Source organism: Gigantopelta aegis, chromosome 9 (assembly GCF_016097555.1).
Source record: "Gigantopelta aegis isolate Gae_Host chromosome 9, Gae_host_genome, whole genome shotgun sequence".
NCBI classification, from domain to species: domain Eukaryota; kingdom Metazoa; phylum Mollusca; class Gastropoda; order Neomphalida; family Peltospiridae; genus Gigantopelta; species Gigantopelta aegis.
Window position 1 is genome coordinate 62,158,995 of NC_054707.1, and position 17,293 is coordinate 62,176,287.

Consider the following 17,293-nt stretch of genomic DNA (forward strand, 5'->3'; position numbering starts at 1 on the left):
TGGTCGCCATGGCTGCACTGCATGACTATGGCTTCTAGATTAGCAATCACCCATCATATTCCCCAGATCTAAAACTTCCATCTATTTCCTAACCACAAAAAGCAGATAGCTGACATGCATTACGTAACTGTTAATAACATCATTTCAGCCGTTGAAGTGGTCTTCGACCTTGCATGTATATCCAATTAAGGTTCAGGCATATACTGACAAGGGCACACACTTCTGCTATTTTGGGCTGTCTGTCCAAGCGAAGGCTTACCAGTTCTTTTTGAGACAGAAGTTGGTTTAGTGGTCTTACACCTCACCAATGAGTTCTTAAAACAGCTGGTACCAGGATGCAAACCCAATACCTACCAGCCTGAAATCGCATTGCTTAACCATTACACCAGAAGTTGGTTGGTCGTTTTCTCAAAATGTTGTTCTTTTATAGAAGTCATTATTAAATGAGTGTTTTCTCTATGTTTAATTGTCATTTGTAAAATATGTAATTATGCACTGAAAGAACACATTAATAAAAAGAATCGATATATTTCATAAATAATTTTGGAACAAATAGTCACTGTTGTTATAGGCATGTAATACACAAAAATAGATTAAAAGTGTGGTTTATAACTCCTATGATGACACATTTTGAAATACATACACTGTTCTTGTAATACTGTGACTTCTAAGGTGATCTCAGATGGAAAAAACCCAAAACAAAAATAATTTGATTGTTAAACAAAATCACAATACCAGTTGTTACAGAATTGGCTAGGATCAACAAGTTTGACACTACTACACCTGGTAGCACTATCATGCATATTGTTGTTAACATAACGAAATCACAATAACTGGTATCAAGGCATTCCAAGAGTTACATGCATGTAACAAATGTACAGTAAGTTGAAGTTAGAATATTTGGAGATCAAAACAAAATAAAATAAAATAACCCCGAGGTATTCAATATTATTTTTAATTGAAAATTTAAACAGAAAATGGAATGCAATAAAGAAACTCTTAATTACAATTATAATTGATCATAATACCTATTAAAAAGTCCATTTCAAAGAAAGGATTCTTTTTTCTTTTCTTTTAAGCAGTCAAAACTAAATCTACTCTGCTTTGTACCAAATGACAAAGTATGCATCTATATATGTACCAGTACATCTATCTATACAGCAAGCATAAAATTTTTAATGTTTTAAAAAAATAATGGCTTTTCCTTTTATATTGAGCAACATAGACCAAACCCCCAAAATTAGAAGCACCTGGAATACAAGACACATGGTATGACATGGTGCACAAACGCGTCGGCTCCTAAAAAACACTACAATTTTTTTTAATGTCTTTACCAAAATAATTTTTTGTTTTAAAACAAAACATTTGAGCATATAAATACTCTTCCATAAAACAAAATCTGGCTGATGCTGGAATACTTATATATACATATATGCCATAGACAATATGCTTTAAAAACATCTTTGTAACAGATTTCTATTTATACAACAGAAAAATGCAACTGAATATGTCATCTTTTAAGTGACCAAATGGTTAGGGTTAAGATTTTAGTTAAAGTTACAGCTATCTACAAATCTTAATTCAAATGTCTGAATGATCAAGGGTTCAATAGTCAGATAAATGTTAGTGCTCTAAGTATAGTGGAAATTAAAAAATAATAACAATCTGTACAGGTTAAGTCCATAGGTGGATAATCATCAATAAACATGTGGCATTAGAAATCTTTCAACATGGAAAAAACAATTTACTTAAAAAATCTTTGAGACATATAACCAAACAATGACAAAAAATAGTTCTTTCTTTTGCTAATTTTATGAAATGCCAGGTTGAAAGTTTTCATTTGCCATTGATCATATATACAAATATATCAAACATATATGGACAAATACAAAAATATACACACACATTTAATCTCTTTTTGAAATAAATGTAATGCCATATAAAAATATTACTACATTATTGGATACTGAAACAGCGTATTCACTCAAATGAATACAACATTCTATCATAATGATTCCACTTTTAATTAACACAGCTGACCATGTCAAAAGTTATTTTACTTTAGTTTGATCTAAATCAAAGAACTGTTTGAAAGTTAAAAAATGGTTTGCCTGATGCTAGAATACTTACATATATACATATGCCATAGACAATATGCTTTAAAAATATCTTTCTAACAGATTTCCAACAGAAAAATGCAACCCCTCCACCCTTCCAGTTAACCAAATCACTTCCTACAAATACACTGGTAGTTTTCCTTTTTATTCCTACTGCTTTAGATCGGGGTAAGCATGCTTTTGGTAATTGGGAACTGACATACTTTACCATTTGTTTCTATTGGAAACTGTCACAAAGATATGATAATGCAGTTTTTCTAAAAAGTTAATACAGATAATCTTATAAAGCAATGTAAACCAAAACACAATTTAGATACATGTTGATACCAATATCCTTGGTTTTTCTTTTAATACCTGTACATTAACTTTTTTTACCACTTGTCAAATTATGAAATTCATATGACAAAAAACATCAGAAATGATCTAATATCAAATAAATCAAAATGAAAAGAAAAGATGAAGTGCAATAACTAATTAGCTCAAATAAACCTTTTATGTTAGTGTAATATACAAAAAACTAAAATTATGTTACAAAGTAGTAAATCATACATGTGAGTTGCAGTATGGCACAAAATGTTAATGAAAAAACAAATACGTACTTTGAGAAATATTTTAAAAATAACACACTAAGTTTCTAAAACTGAAAATAAAGACAACTTTGAGAAAAATAAAATCGTTGTTCCACAAAATTAAATGATCAACATGTGGGAGGCATCAAAATTATAATTGTTATGGCTTTTGGAAATGTTCTTAATGCAAATGAAGCACAGTTATTTGTTTTAATTATGTGGGGAGTGAAAAGTAAAAAAACAAAAAACCTAGATAAACCATCAACTCTATCCCACCTTCCAAACCTACATCATTTTTGAAATGGCTTTGTAGTCTCCAATGATTACTAGAATACTTTACAAATTAATTTTTATAATAATTATAATCTCCAATGGAACAATTTCCATAATATTTTATCAAGTGCCAATCCACCCACTCCAAAAGTTATGGTAAATGTTTTTCATCTTTCTAGCAAACAGCCGAGACGGTAGTAAGAATACATTTTAACTCCTCAATACTTCTAATCAAACACAGCTTAACTACTGTAAATCATATACTATTAGCAATCTTAAAATTTAGCAAAATCCACATAAATGACATATAAGAGACATAGAACTTTAGCAAGGTCATCGTATCAGAAACTAAAAAAAGAATAAGCTTAAGTTGTAGGATCAGCTGAAATAATGTTTTTGACGAATCATGACGTTAAGCAGCATATAGGCAACTTAAATGTAGTAGAAAATTGCAGTAATATGCATGCCAACTAACTATTTTTGTTTGCTATCCCTGTGGATCCCTGTGGTTTAGTCAATAGCATGTAACAATTGTTGTGAGTTCAGTTAATCACAGACAAAACAATCGGACATAAGTTTTTCGGAAGTTTATCGTCATGAAATATTTGCATCTTGTATGACCTCGCTAAATTCGCTAACATTTTCTGATTTACAGTATTCAAGTACAGTGTTAGCAGTTCACAACACAATCAGTCTTGATCTATGCATCCATTCGTTCATAGGATGGTTCATCTTTGACAAGGCCTGAAAAATAAAAATGAAAATACAAACTGATGTACATGTGAAGTAGATTAACTGTAATTATAATTTTTTTATTACAATAATATGTTCCTAATATTCTGGTACATGGTACATGTACATCTATATTGCATGACAAGTTTAATCTCTATACAAACAGAAAACAATTCTTGTTAGTATTGTCCATTATGAGGAAATCTTCAATCATCATTATAATATAAAGTACTTTGTTAAAGAAAATCTGTTTCAAATAGTCTCAGTTATATTGTAAAGAGGATATTGTATCTCAAAATATTTATTTAAGTGCTATTAATTACCCCTAGTAACATTTGTTCAGTAATCAAATCTCAACCGTTTGAACTAGTAACTCAACCAAAGTTTGATAAAAGAACATCCTTCACTTTTTTACCAACAAAATGCCCTTCCCTTGTTTGCTACAGTTAAATAAAGTTTGTTTTGTTTAACAACACACAACCAGAGCACGCTGCTAAGAGTCACTTATAGACTTGGATGTTGAAGATACAATAATACATAATTCAGGCCCATCTATAAAATAGATATGATGTATGGTGTAAAAACATAATAAATGAGAGAAAAAATACTGCCCCAAAAAATATCACATAAACCAAAAATATATAGAATTATGTGTTAATAACACAAATAGAGCAAGTATCATAAACCTTTTGGCATGTAAATATATACTTCAAATGGTCAAAGTGTGTGTAAAGCACTGACTTGAAATATATACATAAAAAAACCCATTTTTCCTGGAGTATCAAAATATTTTATTTTAATGTTTATATTCAATCATTATTTGATTACTGCTTGACAATTTGGGGAAAATTATACTTAAATGAATAAATCAATTAGAGAATAGAACAGCACATATTATTGCTGACCCAACAAATTTACTTTTTCATGAAATGAAGTAACAGAAAATTTGAATATCAATGACCCTTTTTTTTATATTAATCACTATCTCCTTGGTACCTACAATATCAGACTATCCAATATTATTAATATATGAATAATTCAACATTACTCTATAGATAATGGAAATATGTTAACCATCTGACCAAAACTAAAGCACTACAAAAAAAGCTTTCAGTCTTCTGAGGTTGGTATCTGGAAAAAACATGTACCAGTTTAAATATATACACAAAGAAAAAAGTTAAGCAACACCCACCCCCAGGAATTTTACAATGACTAATACAAAAAATGCTGCCATGAAATTTTATGAACAGAGTTAATAAAAATGAATGTGATATGTAACAACCCTTTGACAATAAGTAAATAAACAATTGTATTACATTTTAATCACGATATTTGCATAATCACTGGTGCGGCAATTTTAAACCAAAAACATCATTTTCAAGTATGGAGCTGAAGAGTTCATAAGACAATTTAAGGTGGCTATTTTTAAGTAAAAATATAATTTTGAGTCCCTTGATGACATCTGTAATTCAAAGCATTAGCAGAGAGTAAACCCTCCACTTGTGCCTGAATAACGGCCTTCATCCTGTGTCTCATCCCTCCAGTGAAATGTTTGACATGTAGGAGGGACAACTGCAGTCACTCTCAATGCGAAGCTGTTTTCAATTTGTGCAGATTCTGTGTGGGTGGCTCCATTGCCTGTATATGATTCCTAATGATGTCCAAAATGTGCACTCACAGACCAAGACCAAGCCTCCCCTGTAAAGGACAGTTGGTCTGATGTTCCTGGGTGTATAGGCCATATTTGCATGATTCAATACTCTCAGTCGACCATCCATGACATGGAGCAGGAATCTGCTTTCACCCGACCAATGAATTTTCATGAAGTTCATTGTGCTAAATAGCATTACAAACATATTCTCAGAATGTGACCTGCAAGTAAAGGGCATTTGATCATCCTCCTGGACACAAGCCCTGCTGCTTTTAAGTGGTTCCTAAGGTTCTGGAGGAGAGTCATTAAATAGGCATCCATTGTTGCTTCAGAATGGGACTCATTGCAAAAGGCTGTTGTTGTACCAACTAATCGAAACACGGCCCTGTATTCATGCTGTGATGTCACACTAGGTCATCCAGACCATGGTAGGTCCTTCACATCATTAGTTTGTTTTCTCACCAAAACTGATGACTGTGTAATGGTAGCCCAGTTGATGCCCGATAGTCTTCTGACACATAGCCATCAGAGGAAACCTGCTACATATTTTTTTTTAAACCCAATCAGTTGAATGGATTCACCAAGGTGGTTCGATCCTGTGATGCAAGCACCTCAAGTGATCACTCATCTGACTGAACTAAATCCTGCCCCTCACAGAGAATGACCAAACAGTGCAAGACAAATTTTATGCATTATTATACTGCATTTTGGAAAAACATCCCATGGTGCATTTGCTGGACACATTCTTTTTATGTAACATTATTCTTGTCATATTCATTGACATTACAGTCGCAGTTACTTGTGACCTATGATTCATTATCTCAGAGTGTGATTAACATTTTTCTTTGTGTACATTTCAGAATTTTTTTTTCACAGATTTCTCTTACCATCTCTTCCATATAAAACTAAATTTTATGTGAAAAAAGAACCAAATTATACGACGTAATGCAGATAAACGTGGCTGATATTATTCTATAACCTGTACAACTCTGTGCACACACAAACATAATGTATTCAACAAATGTTGAATGAAAAAAATCCAATACTGAAACATTACAAAAATAACCCTTGTAATTTAAATAAGACAACACACATTTGCATTAGTACATGTATTCTCACCTTTAAAGTCAATTCCTGTGCCAGCAAAGGAAAAGCAAGTAATACAAGATCAGAAGTGTAATTCTTAACCAGTACCAAACATTCAAATTCAAAGAATTAAAAAACCCCGCAAAACCCCAGGTATTTATCCTGGATTTTTTTTTAGCAGGATCATTATGTCTGATGGGATTGGGAGAATGTGCGCAATTTAATTTTTGAAAATTTGGATGTTTTTAAGGCCACTGAATGATACCATGAACCATTGTTAAATGTATTCATGTAACTTGTTCTAACCATGGAATCTAATTCAGTTTCAGTGTTCTCCAACTACACAATCAGGTTGGCACCATGCTGAATATAATCCCACCACAATCACAGAATTTCATATTTCCATTCAAATCTCAAGTTTTTTCCACATATAAGTACACCCAATTTGTCTCACAGACATCAGGAAATCCCTGCTACAAGTATGCATTAAAAACAATTTATCCATGGAATCCCCGTTACCCTGACCATCCCCCCCCCCCCATGCCTCATTGCTGGGGCTCAGACCCCCCACTGCTGTGGGCTTTGCGTCACTGCCAGCTTTGAAAAAGTTTGGAGAAACTCCAGTTTATACTGCATTGAAAATATTGTTAATTAATCTGGGGTGCAGAAAGTACTCAACCGTTTGCCAAATGCGATTAAAAATTCTCATGGACGACTTGAAAAATACAACTACCAGCCTGAATGATGATCTGTCTTTTTCTGACCAACGATATATATTTTTTTGGAATTTTGAATTTTGTAAATCTATATGAAAGAACGGTGAACATTTTTGTTTTTATTAGAATATTAGACAGTGTTTATTATGATATTATTACACACTAATATATTGTTCTATAGACTGGCGAAATAGTAGAAATTATGGCAGGCTAGTAAATTTTAGTTAGTTCCGGTCTGGGGACTAGTGAAATATTTTCCATTTCTGCACCCATTAATAAAAGTGAAAGACAAAACATACCCACCTCCCCCTTCAATTCCAATGACTTCAAGTTTGAAGTACAAGTTCCATTTCTATGTTATCTGTATGACTTCTATGTCATAGTTTGAGGAGCACTATGTATCAAATATTTATTGAGTAAAAGCATAGCTGTGACACTAGAGACTGAAACATGTAGTGTACAAATTAAAACAATGTAACTGCAATTTAAAGATGCAGACACTAGTTTCAGACACTAAGTTTATTTAAACTACAAACCTGCAACACATTTAGATAAAGTTATAACATAGTCAAACTAAAGTCTGTGATGTTAAAACTGGGAAATACTGTCTAAAAATAACTAGAACTTATCTCGAAAACTATTACTTCTCAGACGAACAAGCATTTTTAGAATTATGAAAAATGCATTTTGGAGTATTACAAAAACTAGAATGACCTGAACCAGTACTTCTACTTTAAAATATAAAAAACGGCTTTAATAGTGAAAAATAGTGGGATGTTTTTTTCCCAAAGTTTATTATCCCCAGAAAAAAACCCTGGTAATGCCAGGCTTGGGGGCCTTGGTATCACTACCGTACATTAATAGTATTTAAAAACTAGGGTCTACTGCTTTAATTTTCTGCAAAAACATTAATTTAATATCTCAAATATCCTCCCAATACCCCATCTTTTATTCAGATAAATAAAATGTAAGGTGCCACACTTTTCAAATGGGTACAGTTTGGATGGGTTCATATAAATCATATACTGGTTGCATTGGTAATAACAAAAAGAACTTTGTCATCATCAATAGTGTGTCTGATTTAGTGTAAACAAAGCTACAGCATAATGAAGGTCGATGTGCAAAGGGTAGGACATATAGTAATTTAGGAAGGGCATATGATACAGGGGGATCAAGTTACCTACTTTACTACTCCTGATTTATGCCTGAAACGTTGAAATGCATCTTATTAATTTAGTATCAGAATATTCGGGGTAAAAAAACTCTTACTTTTAACACCAATTTTTAAGGAAACTTTATATGCTGAATATTTTTAGGACTTGTAATTTTTAAATTAACAAACCTATCAATATTAGCAACATTTATGAAAAATAAATGCCCGACAGATTAAGATTAATTATATAAATACACCCTATTTTTATGGATAAGTTTTTAGGACTCAATTTGTCTAAAACTATTAAAACACAGCCTCTTATGACACAGACTTTGTCCTAGTTGTTGAGATGTGACCTGAGAATTTTATCCCGAAAACCCATGTTTTTGTATTATATCATCTTTACTTTTAAAAAGACACTTAAGGAAATTGTATACTTAAGATGAAACAAGCTAAAATATTAAAGAAAATAGGTATCTGATATGCAGGCATCAAGCCATGGGCGTAACATAAGCAGACATGATGAAATCATCCCAGGCCTGTGCAAATTAAAAATTTGCATAACCTGAAAAGGGGTTATGCCAAAAGATTTTGCATAACCTATTTTGGTTTGCATAACCTTTTTTTTTTTTTTTTTTTTTATTATAATTAAAAAAACACAACAAAAAAAACAAATTAATTTTGAGAAACAAGAGAGTGGCAATGGTTAGTAAAAAGTATATGTATACAAATGTTTGAGAGATTTAAAAATAATAATGATTAGGACTATTGTAAAAAATTACCAAAATATAGTGAATGTCAGGCTTGGCCTATTATATAAAACACATCATCATTTGTGCATAACTATGTGAATAAATAAGAATTCACTGCAAGGCAATCTCTTACCATTAATTTTATAATAATTATCAGGGCTACCAGGTACCTAACTTGTGGTAGCTCAGCATTCTATTCTGGTAGCCTCAAAATATTCTTATACAGTATTATCTATGCTTTATATTTCAGATTCTGATAATTATTTTCAAGAATAATAAAACTACAAATAAACATTATTATTTGTCTCATTTAGTAATAAAGAATATATATAATACAAGCATGTGATTTGTACAGGTAGGGTATTTTCATTCTGTTTGTGCTGTCTGTGCTTTCCGACTGTATATTGACGAACACAACTTCCTCTACAATGGAACCCTCTTTCCTTAATCCTTTGTTTATATCCATTTATAAGTCAGACATCATTTGAGAGATGAGAACACCTTCCAGGGTGTACCCTGATCAAAATCCGAGTGGGTGGGGGGTGGGGTGGGGGCACGTGACGCGCACTACATTTTATAAACAATGAATGAAACACTATACAAATTAAACCCCGAGATGTGTATGCTATTTTCTGGAGTCAAAAAAGAAGAAGGTGAGATTCTCAGGGGGGCAACTGTTCCCCCACCCCTGGAGGGTACACCCTGCCTTCAATAAATTGTTAAAGTACATGTACCATATTTGACCGGAAATAAGCCCAGGGCGCCAAGACAACTTGTGAGCTTAGCACAGGGTGGGCCTATTCCCAGACAAGGGGCCAGTTTTATTTTAAAAAAAGAAAAAAAAGAAATAATAAATAAATAAATAATAATAATTAAATGAACCAGGAAGAAAACAACAAAAAAATGTTCAGTAACACATCTATTAATTAGGGTTCCATTTGTTATTAATAAATAATAATTATTTATTTATTTATTTAATTGTTTTGTTACTAGTATCTTATTATAAGAAACACACCTTCTATGTTACAATTACTTACTAGTGCTGTTTATTTACATCCAAAACTTAATGCTGAGAAGACTTACAAGAACAGCAATTAATAACAAACTCAAGAGTGTATACAAGTTTGTGACATGGACAGCCAGCTTACACTCTTACAGAATAAGGTATTTGCCTAATTAGCATTAACAGCAGTGTGGTTTTAAAAAATAGACATTGGTTTTAGTTCAGACTTGGGCTTGGGTACTTCAAAGAAATACTGCAGACATGAAATTGAAAACAATGTTACACACTGTTACCCTTAGACTGCTAAATCTCACTGGTGGTAAAAGATTGTGTTACATTTGTGTTTAATTGTCTGCAGGAGGTATGAGTTTTAAATGAACTCTGAGCAAACTTGCCTTTTCGTGTTATTCAGTAAATTACTGTGAAAAGGTGGCGAAGTTGGGGTAGGCTTATTTACAAATAAGGGCCTAATTTCTTAAATGCTAGTATCAAAACGGAGGAGGGCTTATTCAAAGACATGGGCTAATTTATTAATATTAGTCTTTTATGTGTATATATGTAATGACATTCAGTCCTGAGTGGGAGACTCGATGCCATCCTCATCTGAGGAACAGTGGATACTAAAACTGCCACTGTCACTGACATTATCACTGTCGTTGTCGTCACTGTCACTATCCAATTTGGAATTACAGTTAATAATAGGGTCACTGTGACTCTGGTTTATCCTGGTTGCTGATCCAGTTCGAGATTATAATGATCATCACAATATCGCCATGTTTGATTGATTAAATTTGGCTATAACACCTTCTAACAACCAATGGGAATGCACCTACTTTGCAAGATATTTATACAAACTTGACTGGTTATGTTACGTGCTATGAAACAGTGGTTGCAAAACAAGCTGTCGCGCGTCGCATGCGACGTTTACTACCCTCATTTCTGATGTCTATTCTCACCACAATTGCTCAGACTCCAGTTCATATTTTTTTGGTTCTTGTCTGAATGTATAGCTCGGCTTCTATGGGTTAATTTCTTCACGAAAACTTAAGTTTCCCACGAATACAGTGTCCATTACTGCTCATTGCCTTTGTTTTTAAAATATATTTTGTTTTGATTTTTTAACAAACAAACAACCCCCCCCCCCCCCCCCCAAAAAAAACCCCCAACAACACAAAAAAACCAACACTTAAATTGTAGAAGTATGGGATGGACTATAGTAAACTTAATGGTTTTAGGTGTTTGTAAAGTTTTGTATTTACTTACTTGTCTGAACTTTATTGTTAATGGATCGCGATCGCGGAAAACGGACGGAATTCCCATTGTGAAACGGAATTTACATTTGGAAATGGAATTATGATTTTCCGCAAAGTTAAAAAACCCCAACACTATTAACTATTGCCACACGCTGTAAAACTGACGATTGCCCCGTGCGCAATTCTATTAGTAAACGCTAGACTGGATTATACGCTTCACGGTAAACCAAATGGTCACACTGGCAACCATTCAAATACAAACGCGAACTTTAGCGAAACGTTTGCTGGCTGAACTTTGGGCTTCTTTCCTGCTTAGTCTGTTGCGCCTGCGCAGATGGGACAGGGTTTTCTTTCCAGGAGTAAGTTTAGCCAGCGGTTTGTCGCTAACGCTTGTCTTGGAAGACATATTTTTACGCTACACATTAAACCGAATGACCATTTCGGGAACCACCAGTCAAAATATGTATGCAAACGTTTAGCAAAAAACCAAAAAAAAACCCGGATGGCTTAACGTTGCAATGTTACTTTATTTCCGCTATGTCATGCGCATACATCAATTTTCAGACAACATTAGACTGTCAAAGAGATGATAAAATAAATGTTTACGTTTTGTGAAACCTAAGCCCTGTTGAATAAAGCAGTGCACTTAATTGTTGAACAATCATGCTTTATGTAGTTATTATAATTGTAGCCTTTGCTCCTGATGTCATTTTTCTCTACTAATATGTAGGCTTATGCTACTTTGATTAAATGACAAATAGCGACACATGACGACGCCAGTCAATTTTCGGTCCCTTCAATTTGTCACAACTTGTGTTAGTTCAATTGTTAATTACATATTGTAGTCTGAAATGGAAATGAAACGGAATTTACAAAAACATGAAACGGAAAATAGTTAGTTTTTTTTTAAAACGGAAAACCACTGAGTCATACTTGTTCTATTCCTGGGACAACAATTTCACCAACTATATGCATTACAAGTGGACTACATTGCACACTTCTATGGTAACAGACTCCGGCCCATAGAGCACCCCCTCCCCACAGCGTGCCCCCATTACTGAGTGTCTGTAGCTCTCGATAAACCCCCAACTCCTACTCTGCCAGTTCCAACGGCTACTAGTACTTCGTTTTGCAACTGCTGTGAAAGAGCACTGCGTCGCGAACAAATCTAATGTTTGTACTCGCAATAAAAATGTTGGTCCGTTGCTGGAACTAATCATTCAGTAAATTTTACACGAACAGTAAATCGGTTATGCCAAATAAAGTGGCATAACCGATGCACAAACGAAACGGTCATTTGCACAATTTGTGCAGGCCTGCATCCCCAAGTTCACTATTGAACTATTTGGTTTAATGTGAAGCCCATAAACCAGTTTAGCAGATGGCTTTCTGCTCAGTTCAGTCGAATTCAGGCCACATTTCATAATGATTTATATCCTGACAATAAGCAGCCCTCAAAATAAGCTATACTGATGGAAAGAAATAAGGGAACACATCAAATTGTAGACCAAATTTAAAACTAGCATAGTAATAATAGTATGTCTATATTTCATATCAAGTTGTAATGTGGGATTCAATGTCTGTAGTGTTGAATGTGATGCCTATATGTTCCCAATCAACTTCTGACAATATGAATTGATTTTTAATGCAGTCATTATTTCTTGTTGCTATCTGTGTGATCCTTTATTTCTTTCCATCAGTACATATAGTCAGCATAACTCGTTAGTATTAGTAACACAGACCCGTCAACCCTCCCGGATTCCGCGGGAGTCTCCCGGTATTTGATAAAATCTCCTTTCACCTGTGCGGGAGGACAATTTCTCCTTTTAAATGACATTTTTGTAAGCATAAAAAAAAATCGATCTTCTTTTGTCAAAATAACATAAGGGAAGTAACTGCCTTTTTTTCTCATTCGGAAAATGTCGACTACTTTTGGTTTCTGAAAATGTAACAAACGGAATTGTCCTGACTGTTTAACCTTTGCCAAAGTGAGAATTGTGGGATAGCCTATTTATATTGTTCAAAAAGCTCATGGAGTTTATAAAATTACGTGTTATTATAATGTTTGTTGTCATCGTAATGACTACGAAGCGTGTTACCACTAATTCAACAGGCTGTGTACTGACATTCAGTGTTGCCATATATAAAACTATCCAATTTAGTTCTAATAACACCTCTGAATTGTAAAATGTCTTCCCACTGGATTACATAATGCAACTATGACGAATCTGAACTGCCAGACTCCCGAGTTGACAGCGATACACACGATCGTGATGATGCATGTTAAAATCACATGTCACAGCAAGACAACAAAAAGACCAATTAACTGTATAAACATACTTGTGTCAGTTAATTTTGTATGTTTGTGCAGTAAAATGTTGGTTATAAGGGTACACTTCAAGAAATTATTATTGTACAATTAAAAAATGTTGTGTTTGACATTGACATAAAGTTACTCACAGAAAAGGGTATAATTCGGGTATATTTCACACGATGTCTGTAATGAGGTTTTACTTATGATTAATGAAAATACAATGTTTATTGCATCATTATGATTTTAAACAAGTACCACGCCACCGTTCCTCATTATAGTAAAAATTGAATATTAATTAATACAATTTATATAAACTTGTCTTTGGTAGCCTACTTAGGTACACTAACCACAAATGATAATGTAACGCAACCTGTAAGGCTGTAAGTGTAATACCGTAAATGTACTAATTAATTTTTTTATTTCTTGCTCATGTTCTTAACATTTTGGATCCATAACATTTTTTTTTTTTTTTTTTAAATATGTATTAAATCATAATAATATTTAAACTTTAAAAAAGATTTTTTTTTTTATTATTATTATTATTTTTTTTTAATGCCAAGATCTAAGGTTAACAAATATATATGACATTATATAGTATTCATATAACTTATTGTAATACTGTTTTTTTTAAATCTTGCGATTTTGGGTTAAACTGTGTGAATTTAAAAAATCTCCTGCTTTTTGAACACACACCTCCTGCTTTCTCTTGACTAAAGGTTGACAGGTCTGATAACATCTGTGGTATTTTTCAATGGCAACCGATTTGGTTTCTACAGTAACTCTAGTTTTGAAATTTCAACTACAAGGCAAAATAGGCTGCTGATCAGAATGGATCATACTGTTTAAAAAAACAGGAAAATGCAGGATAGGGTATGTGTTTACTTTGTTGGCGGGAACAAACAGAAAGTCTAGCTGGAGTTGAAAACTCAGGTTAGCCCCTTTAAATAAAAAAGTTTCACAAAACGTGCTCTACTACTGTTAAAGAAGGAATTATTATCCTAAACTAAGTAATAATTTTTACTTTTTTTATAACACAATATATATATTTTTTAATCAAACTGCTAACATGAGAATGATGACAAAACACTTACCGTATTTTCGTCGAATCTCATTCAGCCTCTCCTGTCGTTCGGCTCTTCGATCATCTGAGCGATGTTTTCGTTCCGTCTTCTCCCTTTCCATCTTAAGTTCATCCTTTACATACCTGCACAGACAAGACATAAATTTAATTAACAGCACTAAAAAGATGACAAAACACATTTGACAAAATATAAAGCCACGTCTAATCTGAAGCCCTAATTATTAGTACATGTATGTATGAATATCTATATAGTGTATGTATGTCGAGGTGACTGTTACATACATAGATATTAACACACTGGCACAGGGGATAATTAAATCCTTTCTGGCCTAACAAATTGTCCAATGCCATTGCTTGGACTTGAAGCTGTGGCACCGAATCGCCAGCAAATTGCAACACTAACCACGATGCACTCTGAGCTACTGAGGCATCCATAAAAAGGATGCTCTTTAACCCAACCACATGCATGGGGCCTACAATCTACGTGGTCAATCCCGCTTACGTGCATGAAACAGTGGGCAGACCTGGCACTGGCTAGTACATGTGTGTATTGATGTCAGGGCTCGCGCTGTCGGTAGCCAAATTAGCCATTGGCTAATTGTTACAAAAAATGGCTATTAAAATTTGCAAGTGGCTAAAATTTTGGCTAAGCCATTTTCTGTCTTCTGATGTGAACAAACAGTTACATAATCTATCCGACATCTCAAACATAATAATACTACTAAATATTCAATTAGCGTAATAGCGATCTCGCGACCGAACCGGTAACGAGAAACGGTGTCATGCAGAATACAGCGTAGGCCTTATAATGTTTGCTTATTTTAATAATCACGGTTATTAATTTTTAACGGCAAGCATTCAACATGTATGACAGCAATGTCTGGAAGATCTGTAACTTGTTATTTTTACTTTGTAAAATCTTTGAACCAAAGTAATAAAAACAGACCGACAATGCGTGTCAATTTGAATTACACATGCCAGTTCAGTGCCAAAAGACATGTAGGCCATCTCAAGGTCTGAGTTCAGCCAGACCGAGCAAAAACAAAACGTTCGTTAGACTGGTTTGTGTGCTTCACGTTAAACCAAATGGACACGACGAACACCAATCAAATAGTTCGCGAACGTTAGGAAGAACGTTCGTTGGCTGAACTGAGGACAGCTCTCAGTGCGAATATACGTCACACTTCAGAGTCAGCTGACACCCGCGTGTCAAGAGACATCGTTGCGGACATTAAACAATACGATTACGCAAAAATAAATCTTGATGTAAATTTGTAGAAAAACAATAGTTATTCGCAGTTTTTGTTTATTCCTTTGTCTTTGTTAGTTCGTACCCATGGTCGAGAGCACGCATGCAGATCGCGATCGTCGGAAATGAACATGCAGTATTTAAATTATACAAATTGCAGTTAAATGGACACTGAATAAAATAAGTTTACAGTAATCATATTTGTTAGATCATTTTAGATATAAATTTGTAAGACTGTGAGGTGACATTTAATAAGTTAGCTGGATTTTAAAAAGACTGTACATTTTTATTTTATTAAAGGATTTTTTTTTTTTTTTTTTTTTTTTTTTTTTGAATAAATGGAGTATACTGTGGTGAAGTCGGCATTCTTAGCTGAGGTATTTTGTAAGCAGAAATCACAACAAGCATTTAACACGACGCTGAAATCAACAGCAACAACATGGCACAAATTATGAAATCGTTTGGTGTGGGGAATTGATGGGTCACTTAAAAAAAAAAAAAAAAAAAACGTTATTCAAACTACTAACAAAGATTGTTATTTAAAGAAATAATGAGTTCTATATATATATATATATAAAAAAAAAAAAAAGCTCTCAAATTTTTATTTGGGACAAAAAGGAAGAAAGAAAAAACACCACCATCCATAAACATCCACCCACCCCATATTTCTGTATGTTTGTTAATTTAATGTCATAGGCCTTAGAAGTGAATGTGGGTGTATGGGGTACTGGCTTCAGACTCTGAAGATATTGCTTAACCCCATCCCAACCCCACTGCTGCTGAAAAAACTTGAAGTAATATATTAACTGCCCCTACCCCCATTAAGGTTTTGTTATTCCTATTTATTCCAGTTTGTACACAATTAGCTGAAAAAGATACATTTTCATATTCATATATAAATACTCTTATACAGTACTGCATAAAACAAATTTGGCTAAAGCATTTTCAATATGGCTAATGAAAATTCCATTTGGCTAATATTTTGGCTACAGGTATTTTTGATCCAAGGTGAGCCCTGGATGTATGAATATCTATATATTGTATGTATGTCAAGGTTGACTGTTACATACACAGATATTAACACATTGGCGCAGGGGATAAATAAATCCTTTCTGGCCTCACAAATTGTCCCATGCCGTTGCTGGGACTTGAACCTGTGGCACCGAATTGCCCGCAAATTGAAACACTAACCATGATGAGCTCCGAGGTATTGAGGCATCCATAAAAAGGATGCTCTTTAACCCAACCACATGCATGGGGCCTACAATCTACGCGGTCGATCCCGCTTACGTGCATGAAACAGTAGGCAGACTAGGCACTGGCTAAAGTAGTGTTGAAAATATA

At 33.8% G+C, this 17,293-nt stretch overlaps 1 protein-coding gene across 2 annotated transcripts in view; it reads right to left on the reverse strand.

The window, feature by feature from the left end:
* Positions 1-512: 512 nt before the first annotated feature.
* Positions 513-17,293, reverse strand: part of LOC121381953 (pituitary tumor-transforming gene 1 protein-interacting protein-like) — a 28,328-nt gene continuing 11,547 nt past the window's right edge. Inside the window, exons 5-7 of one of the 2 annotated variants that reach the window (XM_041511385.1) lie at positions 14,711-14,823; positions 6,462-6,476; positions 513-3,703 (exon numbers count right to left, since the gene is read on the reverse strand). In XM_041511385.1, the coding sequence (XP_041367319.1) occupies positions 3,660-3,703; positions 6,462-6,476; positions 14,711-14,823 (172 nt within the window). In that variant the 3' untranslated portion in view covers positions 513-3,659. The remainder of the gene's footprint in view (positions 3,704-6,461; positions 6,477-14,710; positions 14,824-17,293) is intronic. The other variant, XM_041511386.1, reaches the window with a different exon arrangement.